The sequence below is a fragment of the Saccostrea cucullata genome, unplaced genomic scaffold, assembly GCF_032062105.1.
Source record: "Saccostrea cucullata isolate Sc308-1 unplaced genomic scaffold, CSIRO_AGI_Scuc_v1 ctg5955, whole genome shotgun sequence".
Classification (NCBI taxonomy): domain Eukaryota; kingdom Metazoa; phylum Mollusca; class Bivalvia; order Ostreida; family Ostreidae; genus Saccostrea; species Saccostrea cuccullata.
The window spans coordinates 9,643-20,746 of NW_026928977.1; the positions used below are offsets into that span (position 1 = coordinate 9,643).

The 11,104-nt window shown below is 36.9% G+C and overlaps 2 protein-coding genes across 2 annotated transcripts; both read right to left on the reverse strand.

Moving 5' to 3' along the window:
• Nucleotides 1-1,852: 1,852 nt before the first annotated feature.
• LOC134279475 (uncharacterized) lies at nucleotides 1,853-4,206 on the reverse strand. The gene is made up of 3 exons (XM_062761885.1): nucleotides 2,956-4,206; nucleotides 2,402-2,860; nucleotides 1,853-2,089 (listed from the first exon to the last, which is right to left on the reverse strand). Exons 1-3 carry the CDS (start codon nucleotides 4,204-4,206, stop codon nucleotides 1,853-1,855), a joined length of 1,947 nt encoding a protein of 648 aa, XP_062617869.1.
• Nucleotides 4,207-4,250: 44 nt separating this feature from the next.
• LOC134279476 (uncharacterized) lies at nucleotides 4,251-7,748 on the reverse strand. Its single transcript, XM_062761887.1, has one exon. It carries the CDS (start codon nucleotides 7,746-7,748, stop codon nucleotides 4,251-4,253), a length of 3,498 nt encoding a protein of 1,165 aa, XP_062617871.1.
• Nucleotides 7,749-11,104: the final 3,356 nt, after the last annotated feature.

Below are 11,104 nucleotides of genomic sequence, written 5' to 3' on the forward strand. Positions count from 1 at the left end.
TCAAAAAGTAATCATGATTACAGGACTTTTTTCAAAGTAATTGATTAAATTACGATTACTTGTAATCAGAAAAATGGGTGATTACTGATTACTCATGATTACTTGGCAAACTGTAATCGATTACAGCTGATTACGATTACCCCATCCCTGCCTTACTTCGCAACTCCAGAGAAACGATTTACACTCCGTAAAACATCCAAAACAAATTAGCAAACTATATCTCATATAATTTGCATTCATTTTCGTTCGACAATTACGTAAAAGGTATAGGTTTGTGTGCAGAATGCGTTGCGCCGAGCCTTAAACGAAACTGTTGCATTTGGCTTAGCCTCAAGACATTTTTGTTCTCGGTTTTGACATTTTGACAAAATGTGTGCGTATGAACTGACTAATTTTTTTTTTACAATATCGTCATACCCTGATATCCATTTTCGTTCCATGTCAACCAAAATTGGAACACGGATATATGGGAGTTAAAATTCAAAATTTCATTAATCTTGAGCAGAAAAACTGAAGAGCAGCAAAATATTGCGATATCTTGTTTGTACGAGGTCGTTTTTGGTATCAATAAGCGAGACTTTTTGAGAGAAAAAAGTCATAACATTGGACTATTGCTGTTCTATATATAAGCTTTCTTGATACAAAATATAGACTAGAAGAAACAGACGATTTCGTATAATTACGAGAAAAGAACATTATTTACAACAAAAATAATTTAACAGCTTGAGGACAAAAACTAAATTAATATCTTCTTGAGTACATTTTTCTTCTGGTTATATAGCATAGCCAGAAGTCTCTGTCGAGACTGAAGCTCTACTGGTTTGTGCTTATAGCAAAGGAAGAGAAAAGTAGCAATTGGGAATTGAAACTTTACAACAGCAATAAAAAGAATAATGATCCTTGATTAAGTCTCTTTATGTTCTTAGTATAGCCTACTTGCATGCCACATTATTTATAAGGGGGGGCCATTTGATTCTGAGGGGGGGCCTGGCAGATCTCGGAAAAAAATAATCTGTCCTTGAAAATGTTGAAAATAAATAATCTTCCTTCTCAAAGAAAAAAAATAATTTGACCTTGACTTATGATATTTAAATCTTGTGAAAAAAACCTTTTTTTTTTCCGTGTAATTTAAACCTCAGAATCTTCAATTCAGTATTTTTTTTTTGGGTCGCTTCGCTCGCCATTTTGAACGAAAAATTTTTAAAACAGATTACCAGACTGGATACTTGTAGTCAGTTGATCAACATGACAATGTGCACTTAGTAGATGTGATGAATCACTTTAAATCCAAACCAATTTTAAACTCCACAAAAGATAAATTTTCTTGTCAAAGAATTATATTCCCGATAAATTAATACAAAGTAAGACAGTACAGGTTCAATTCGATGTCCTTTATTTATATTCACATAGAAATCCTTCGATGTGTCTGACATAGATTGAATTTAACTTTGTAAACATTGATATTATTAGAAACTCCTACTTCAATTAAACGAAACAAGTAAATATAAACAGCCGGCAGCATGTAATAAACAATCAATAGATAATTACCGTGATGTATGTCTGGTACTTTCAATAACTTTCAGTTAAAACATGTAGAACACAACTTTACACTGAATATGGCGCTCGTGCATTTTTGGTAAACATCATAGTAAAGTATCATTCGGATAAATTTGGAATATACAGAAATCGAAAGCTACGGACTAAATTGGAATTCGAAATAAAATATACAGGTTGTCCATTACACCGGCCCCTAAATGTGTTTTTACAAAAACATATTTCTTAATAAATCAAAAATGGACAAAACAATCATCTAAAATGAGTTCAATCACTTTACGTTTAACTGCACGGAGGTTCACTGATTTGTTTTCTCTTTTTCACAATCTGTTTCCAAAAGAAGACAAAGCTTTGTGACTGGTCGCGTGAGAATGGAAGACACTGTCTTTATCCTTGCAACGCGCACAACATCATACTTGTCCTTTATCACTTCTAGCACTCTGCCGAGATTCCATGTGTTTCTTGGAGTGTTTTCCACGATGAGAACTAAATCACCTTCTTGTAAGTTTCTTTCCTGCTTCAGCCACTTCTGTCTCTGTTGGAGAAGGGGTACATATTCTTTGATCCAACGCGTCCAAAACACATCAGCCAAATACTGTATCTGTTTCCATCGACGTTTTGCGTAGTTGTCCGATGCATGGAAAATTCCAGGGGAAAACTCTCTCCTGATCGCATGAGTAGTATATGATTTGGCGTTAGTGCACAAAGGTCATTTGGGTCATTTGAAGCTTCTGTAAGAGGTCGTCCATTCATGATGGCTTCAATTTCACAAAACAAGGTTAACAGTCCCTCATCATTCAAATGAATCGTTTGTTCATGCAGAAACAGAATACATGATTTTCCTGACTATCCTAATGAGGCGTTCCCATACTCCTCCGAAGTGAGACGCAGCTGGTGGATTAAAGCTCCATTCAATTCCTGACTGAAATTGCAGGTCCATTCTGTTCGTATTCCAGGAATTCAGTGCTGTTCTTAGCTCACGTTCTGCTACGAGATTTGTTCCATTATCAGCAGTGGTAAGTTGGTTTTCCTCGTCGTGCAATAAGCCTTCGAATGGCGTCAATACAGGAGTCGGATATCCAAGGAAAAAGGCAACCTCTAAATGTACAGCTCGAGAAGATAGGCAAGTAAATATGACACCGTATCGTTTTACTATGCTTCTTCCTCTTTTAAGCTCAAACGGACCAAAATAATCCATGCCCACTCGAGTAAAAGGGGGGTCATCAGCTTTTAGTCTCTCGCTGGGAAGGTCCGCCATTTTTGTTTGTCCAAAGCAGGTGCCTGATATTTTCTGCATATAACGCATCTGGAAATGATTGACTTCACAATTGATGACACACCAAGAATCCAATATTTCTCACGCACACGTGCCAGCGTTGAATTTTTTCCCAAGTGTCCGACAGATTTATGTGCTTCCTCTGCTATCAATCTGGCTAATACAGACTCTTTAGGAATAATTATTTGATGTTTACTGTTTAGAGTTGTATCTAGTTTCTTAAGTCTACCGCCTACACGTAGAACTCCATTATGAACAATTGGGTCTAACTTGGCTAGTTTTGATGACCTTTTCACAAATCCATTTTCACTTGAATTCAAGTCTTTAAATTCTTGGGCAAAATACTTCATCTGCACATACTTCAAAATGTTTGTTTCTGCTTTGTCAAGAATGTCTGCATTTAATGAAGGTCTTTCAGTTTGTTTAGCATTTTTCAATCTGTCATGCTTCTCCTTCATTTCCAATTCTTGTATATTCTCTTCTGTAAATCCCTCTGATACCATTCTTGATCTCTGTTCACTTTTCCTCTCTGCTATTATTTTGAGGTTTTCTCGTGCTAAGAGTAGCCATCCAGTCACTGTTTTCAGCTTCTTCCATGAAGAGAAGTGCTGGAGTAATCTTTCCATTCCTTCCACTGTTTCTGTCTCAACTGCTGTGTTGACACTCTCCTTAATTTCAGCACTGTCAATTTCTAACAAGTCACTAGCGATTTCAGTAGATGGCCATGAAACATCTGGTTTCCATAAAAACTCAGGGCCGCTGAACCATGATGCTGAATCTAGAAATCTACTCACTACTAGTATTCCCCTTGATGCACAGTCTGCTGGATTTAATTTCGAGGTGACATAGTGCCACCGGTTGATTGTAGTTGCTGCATGAATAATGGCAAGCCTATTTGCGACAAATGTGTGAAAGCGAGTTTTCGTGTTCTTTATATAACGAAGAACTGACATGCTACCTGTCCAGAAGTAAACTTGATCAATTTGGTAATCCAACTGTTTTGTGACTATCTTGCATAATTTCACTGCTAAGGTTGATGCCGTCAACTCAAGTCTCGGTATTGTCACTGTTTTTAATGGTGCCACCCGCGATTTCCCAAGAACGAAGGAACAGTGAATTTTTCCAGTTTCACTGACGAGTCGTAGATATATCACAACTCCAATTCCAACTTCACTTGCATCGGCAAAACAGTGCAACTCCTGACATGTCGTCTTCCCGAAGTCCTGTGGTTTGTAGCATCTTTTAAGTGTCACATTTTCAAGTTCTTTTGCTTGTGTCAGCCAATTTTTCCAGTCCTTTAGTTGACTTCCTGTAATCTCTTCATCCCATCCAACTGAATTTTTGCACATTTTTTGAAGAAGTGTCTTTGCTGTCATCACGAAAGGTGATACAATACCAAGAGGATCAAATATTGAACTCACTATAGATAAATTCCTCTTCTGGTCGTTGGCTGATTTTTAATGTTTATCAGGAATCCTAAACGGTCACTGTTAACAAGCCAGTACACACCTAGTGCACGTTCGACGAGTGTTTCACTTTCACCTTCGAGGTTCCATTTCTGCACATCTTTGGCTCGATCTTCTTCTGGAACAGATTCTATCACTTGTTTGGAATTACTTATCCATTTTGTCAGATGGAAGCCACCTTTACTACAAAGTGTAGACAGATCTTCAATGAGTAACGCTGCTTTCTTCTCTGTGTCAACCGAAGACAAACAGTCATCTACATACATGTTCCTGAGTACTGTGGTCACAACTGTAGGGTCAAAGTCAGAGCCATATTCTTTAGCTGTCTGTTGTAGTGCATAGTTACAGCAAGTAGGAGAGGAAGTGGCTCCAAAGATGTGAACTTTCATTCTGTATTGTTCAGGGCTGGCATCCAGATTGCCGTCCTTCCACCACAGAAATCTTAGACAGTCTCGATCTTGTTCAGGGATAGATACTTGGTGAAACATTGCTTCAATATCTCCTTGAATAGCAACTTTCTCCTGACGAAATCTTAAAAGTACACCAAGTAAACTATTTGTAAGGTCGGGTCCTTGGAGTAACTGGCTGTTTAGTGAAATCCCCATATAAACTGCAGAGCAGTCGAACACAACTCTGATTTTCCCTGGTTTTTTATCATTGTAAACTCCATGGTGTGGGAGGTACCATACTCTGCCGTCCTCTCTTTGTAACTGACTCTGGGGAACAGGTTCCGCATATCCCTTCTCAAACAGTTTGTTCATAAAAGTCACATAGTCATTTCTAACCTTTGGATCCCTTATCATTTTCTTCTTCAGACTCTCAAGTCTCTGAAATCCCTGCATGATATTGTTGGGTAACTGAATCAAAGGATCCTTAAACGGAAGTCCAATCGAGTGATGACCATCTCGAATGTGAATCGATTCTGAAACTTGAGTTAAGAAGCTCTTATCTTCTAAAGAGTTTTCTTTCACATCATCTTCAAGACGTTCTGGAAAGTCATAGTTTATGGAATCTTTCACCATTTTTTCTAAGTTTCTGTCTCTTTCCTGAGCATCTTCTATAGCCACTCTGTTTACGTCAAATGTATCTGATGCATTTTCCCTTATGACATTCCATACGATCCATCCTAGTCTAGTCCTTGTTGCATGAGGAGAACCGCTTGGCCCAGCAATTACCTCGAATGGAGAGTAAGCATCAGGTACATTATTCCCAATCATAATTCCAATTTCTGCATCAATTTCAGATGTTTGAATCGTTGACAGATGTGGCCACTGTTTTAATTCTTGCTGTGTTGGAATGTGTTCCTTTGATACGGGCATGCATTCTTTCGTGTACACATTTGGTAGAGTTATAATATGCTCCATCGAAAGTCCACATACTTGCAACCCACTGACGACGTACGTGTTTAGTTTCTGGGAATCCCCCATTGTTTTTATGGTGATTTGTTTCTTCTTCCCACTTGCTCCAAGTCTATGCATTATGTTTTCTGTACAAAATGACACACTGCTGCCAGAGTCAAAGAATGCATAAGTTTCTATGCTATATGGTTTATTTTTCAGTTTTACTCTCACTGGAATAATCGCCATAGCACAGGTTGTTTCTCCGGCCCCTTTATCACTAAAGGCACTGATCTGAGGTTTAGAGATCTTGCATGTAGTTTTGACATCCGTTGACGCAGGATTAATGTTTTCTTCATCTGTGGGTTTTGCTACACATTTCGTAGGGTCATGTAGGATCGTAGGGTGACGTCTGCTGCATATGGAACACTGAAGTCTAGCTTTACATTTTTTAGTAACATGGCCTTTCCTAAGACATCCATAACACTGTCCATTATTTCGCAGGAAGTTGTATCTATCTTGAAGTCCTTTGGTTACAAACTTCTTGCAGTCATTCAGTGCATGGGTACTACTTTCACAGAATTCACATTTCTGTTCTCGTACTTTAAAGTCTTGTACATGTACTTCACTTGTGACATCAGTAGACGCGACAGCTCTCTTCTGGTTACGATCCTGATTCTTGGAATTTCCACCAATAGATGCGTTACCATATGTGGGATCGTTCGATTTCTTAGCTTCTGTTTTCACAAAACTAACAAAGTCTTTAAACTTCACTGTTTTCTTGGTTTCCTTAGTTTTCAGCACAACATTTCTCCACCTATCATGCATATACACAGGGAGTTTTGTCATAAGTCTCTTTATATTATCTGAATAGTCTAATACAGAAACACTATCGATGCTTTCAGCTGCATTCTGACACTCCACCAAGAACAAAGAGAACTCATCTAGCATCTTTGCATCCTTCACTGCTGGCCAGTCTAACGCCTTCTTTATGAATGCTGTTGCGATTACTTCATTGTCTCCATACCGCTCTTCAAGTTGATTCATAGCTGCTGTGTAGGCTCTGTCTCCCGACATATGACTAAATCCAGACACTACTCTGTGTGCTTCTCCGAAAGTCAATTGTTCCAGATAATTCATTCTTTCATCATTGTCTTTAGTATTCGTTACAACTTTAGTATTGAATTGTCTGATGAAACGTCTGTACTCTAATGGATTTCCTCCAAATTTCCTTATTTCTGCTACCGGTTTTCGGAGATATTGTACGACACACTGTATAGCGTCTGATTCAGATATCTGTGGTTTTGTTTTGATATCAAGGCAATGAAGGTCAAGTGGAGGAATTTCTTCACGCTTGGGTGTGAATGTCTCTGCATTCGGATTCAAAGGCCTCTCAAACAAGGAAGGTACTGACGCAAAGTCACGATGAAACAAAGGCGTTTTTGGCGTTGGTTTTGGCGCTAATGTTCTAGGATTCACAATATCAATGTAAGAATCAACATCACGCAAATCAGCATCCTCATATCTTTCATATTTCTGAAGAACTTCTGTTTTAGCATTCGCAATAGCGATATTTGTATTCAAATCCAACTCTTCTTCTTCAAGTTTTAGTTTCACCTTTGCTAACTCTAGTTCCTTCTTATGGGAAAGTGCTGCTTTGCGAGCTTTCAACTCAGCTACTCTTTGTTCCTCCTCAAGGCGTTTGGACGAAATACTTGAAGCTATAGATGTGTGAGACTTGGACTTTTGTGATTCCTCCTTAACACTCTGGTGACCGTAGGAAAAGAACTCTTCTATTTCTTTCTTGAAGTTCATGAGGAACACATCATAGTCATAATGAGCCTTAAGCAATTCTTCTTTCTCATTCTTGTCAGTAAATTGAGATACAAGTTCATCAAATATCACAAGAAAATGTTCATAATCCTCAAGCCAAGAAGCATACTTTTTTCTTACTGTTTCTGGAGATTCATTATCAGAAATAAGCTGTCTAATTGCACCACTTGTTAACCTCAGTGTTCTGAAAATTTTGTTGTACTGTTCATGTTTATATATACTTCCTTTTTCAGTCAATTTTCTGTTTCGTGTTCCCGGTTCTGTTTCTTCTGTAGCAGGCATTATGCTCATAACCTGGACCGTTCAGCGACGGAATCACGTCAATGATGTGTTCTCTAGTACCAAAGACAGTACAGGTTCAATTCGATGTCCTTTATTTATATTCACATAGAAATCCTTCGATGTGTCTGACATAGATTGAATTTAACTTTGTAAACATTGATATTAACTTTTTATCCGTATAAATTAGAAACTCCTACTTCAATTAAACGAAACAAGTAAATATAAACAGCCGGCAGCATGTAATAAACAATCAATAGATAATTACCGTGATGTATGTCTGGTACTTTCAATTACTTTCAGTTAAAACATGTAGAACACAACTTTACACTGAATATGGCGCTCGTGCATTTTTGGTAAACATCATAGTAAAGTATCATTCGGATAAATTTGGAATATACAGAAATCGAAAGCTACGGACTAAATTGGAATTCGAATAAAATATACAGGTTGTCCATTACACTTTGCTACATAATAACCAATACCACTATAATTGTACCTTTTTTACTCTTAAAATACCCAAACCCCAAAGCTTCTGGGGAATTTCCCCCCTTGGCCTCCACCAGTGCTTCGCCCAACCCCTGGGGGCCTTTAACGCGGCCCTAGACCTCTTGCCTGAACGAAATTATACACGCCCCCATCCTGAATCCGCCTATGGTATATAAATAATTAGTTTTTAGAATCAATCGATCAAGGTGCCTAAAAAAAGAAGAAAATAAATAATCTGTCCTCGATAATCTTGAAAATAAATAATCTGTCCTTGACGGCTAAAAATAAATAATCCTCTCAAAATAATTTGCCACCCCCCCCCCCCCCCTCAGAATAAAATGGTGTCCCCTATTCAGACTTAAACTGCAGGAGGAGTCTTTTGAGATTTTTTTAACAGAAATTTCTTTTTTTAGTTAATGGCAACACCGTTCATTGAAATAAAAAACCCGATAAACAAATTATGTATCTTAGTGTATCTACTTGTGTGCCAAGTTATATTAAAAAGCCAAATCTGTAGGGTAGCATTTTGAAAAAATTTTCAAAAATTTCTTTTTTTAGTAACAAGGAACCCGAAAATAAAAACTGATATACAGAATCATGTATCTTATGTAGTTATTTGTATGCCAAGTTATATTGAAATCGGGAAAAATGTAGGAGGAGTAGCATTTTGAAAGAATTTCATAGAAATTTCTATTTTTATAAAAACGGCAACAAACTGTTAATCGAAATCAAAAACCGATACACAGAATTATGTATCTTAGTGTAGTTATGGTGTACCAAGTTATATTGAAATCAACCAAAATTGAAGGAGAAGTAGCATTTTGAAAGAATTTCACAGAAATTTCTTTTTTAGAAAAAGGCAACCCGTTCATCGAAATCAAAAATCAATACACAGAATCATGTATCTTAGTGTGGTTCTTTGTTTAGTTATATTGGAATCAACCAAAAATGTAGGAGTAGTGTTTTGAAAGAATTTAACAGAAATTTCTATTTTTAGTAACAACGGCAACAAATGTTAATGAAAAAAAAACCGTACACAAATTATGTATCTTGTGTAGTCTACTTGTGTCCCAAAGTTATATTGAAATCAGACCAAAACTGTAGCATTTTGAAAGAATTTCACAGAAATTTTATTTTTAGTAACAACGGCAACAAACTGTTAATCGAAATCAAAAACCGATACACAAAATTTGTATTTGTGTGTCTACTTGTGTGCCAAGTTATATTAAAATGGCCAAAATGTAGGAGGAGTGCTTCTGAAAGATTGTTTACAGACAGACGGACAGACGGACGGAGCATTCTATCGCATAAGCTCTTCGGTCTCTGACCGGGGCTAAAAATGATACAAGTCTGTTCTCATTTTATGGTCTTATTATTCTGTCAAAAAAACAGTGAATTGATCGTGCACTGTTGTAAGATTGATAAATCTGACTTAAAAATTGATGGCTTACATTATAAATTTAAAATAACATAGAAAATTTAAACCTTATTTGTCTATTTCACCAATCACAGAGTTTTAAAGGGGTTTTAAAGAAATCTCAATTGTATTTAATGCAAATGTAATCAAAAGTAACTCTTTTTATTTTTAGTATTTTAATCCATATAATTACAAATTTTAGGTTAGTGCTGAATTTCAATAACAACTTATCCTTTAAATTTAATTACACCAACTAGCCCTTTTTGTTAATTTTATTCGTAGACATGTATTGAGTGGTGTGTAATTCTATCTTTTTTTGGAAAACTATTTGTAACACAGGTGTAACATCTTACAGAAAAAGAGGTCAACACATGAAATAATCAACTAGGTAAAATACTCTACTTCATAGTATTACAGCGCGTGCGCGGCTTTCTTGGAGATGTCGCGAGAGATTACGTTATTTTACACGCTGGGTGCAACATGTCGGACGCTGATCATCCTGATGCCGGGTTATAAATAGCAGCTAAAAGTATGAGTAAAAAAAAGACCATTGTTGTGTGGTTAACTGTTCAAACAGGAGGTCCAATTTGCCCAAAGGGCACGCTTTTCACCAGATACCGGCAGCACCGATTTCCCGTCGTAATGCCTGGATAAGAGCAACGGGCAGGAAGCTTGGTAAGAAGCGAGGAGAGATGACAATTACAGAGAATACAAAGGTGTGCGGTTTACATTTTGTGTCGGGTAGAAAGAGCAATGATCCCACGAATGTTGACTACATTCCCACTCAAAATTTACCGATTCAGATAAGTACTGCCTCTAAAAAACAACGAACAACAGCGAACGGGCTCAGAATTATTCCACAGCAGTGAATAAAGCCATTTCTGATAAACGAAAAATTTTACAAAAGTCTGGAAAATTTTCATTTCCACTCGATTTAAAAGATATACAGAATGAAATTGAAATATCTGATGATCAGAATTCTGAAAATACAAGCGATATATTAGTGGAGTTCCCTGTATCCCCTGGTGCCACGCCTGATCATACTTACTACAAATTTTGGGTGACACCAACCAAATTTAATTTAGACAGTGCAAATTTCTGTACAGACACTTCCTCACAAGCTGTGTGTGAAACTGAAAACACCTCAGTACAGACTGAAACTGTTATTAGCTCTACCTCATATTCTACAGGTGTTCAAGTTGACACTTTTGAAGGACATACTACTAACCTCACAAATATTCATCTTAAACATCACCAAAAAACTTATTAATGAACTACAAGAAAAAGTAAAACTGCTTGCTAAAGAAAATGCATGTTTAAACAAGAAATTGTTTTGTGTTGAAAACTTATGACTTGTAATGAAAATGCCCAGTTTTACACTGGTTTACCAAATTTAGAAACGTTCAATGCTTTATTTACCTATTTTGAACCAAAAGCATCTAAAATGACCTAT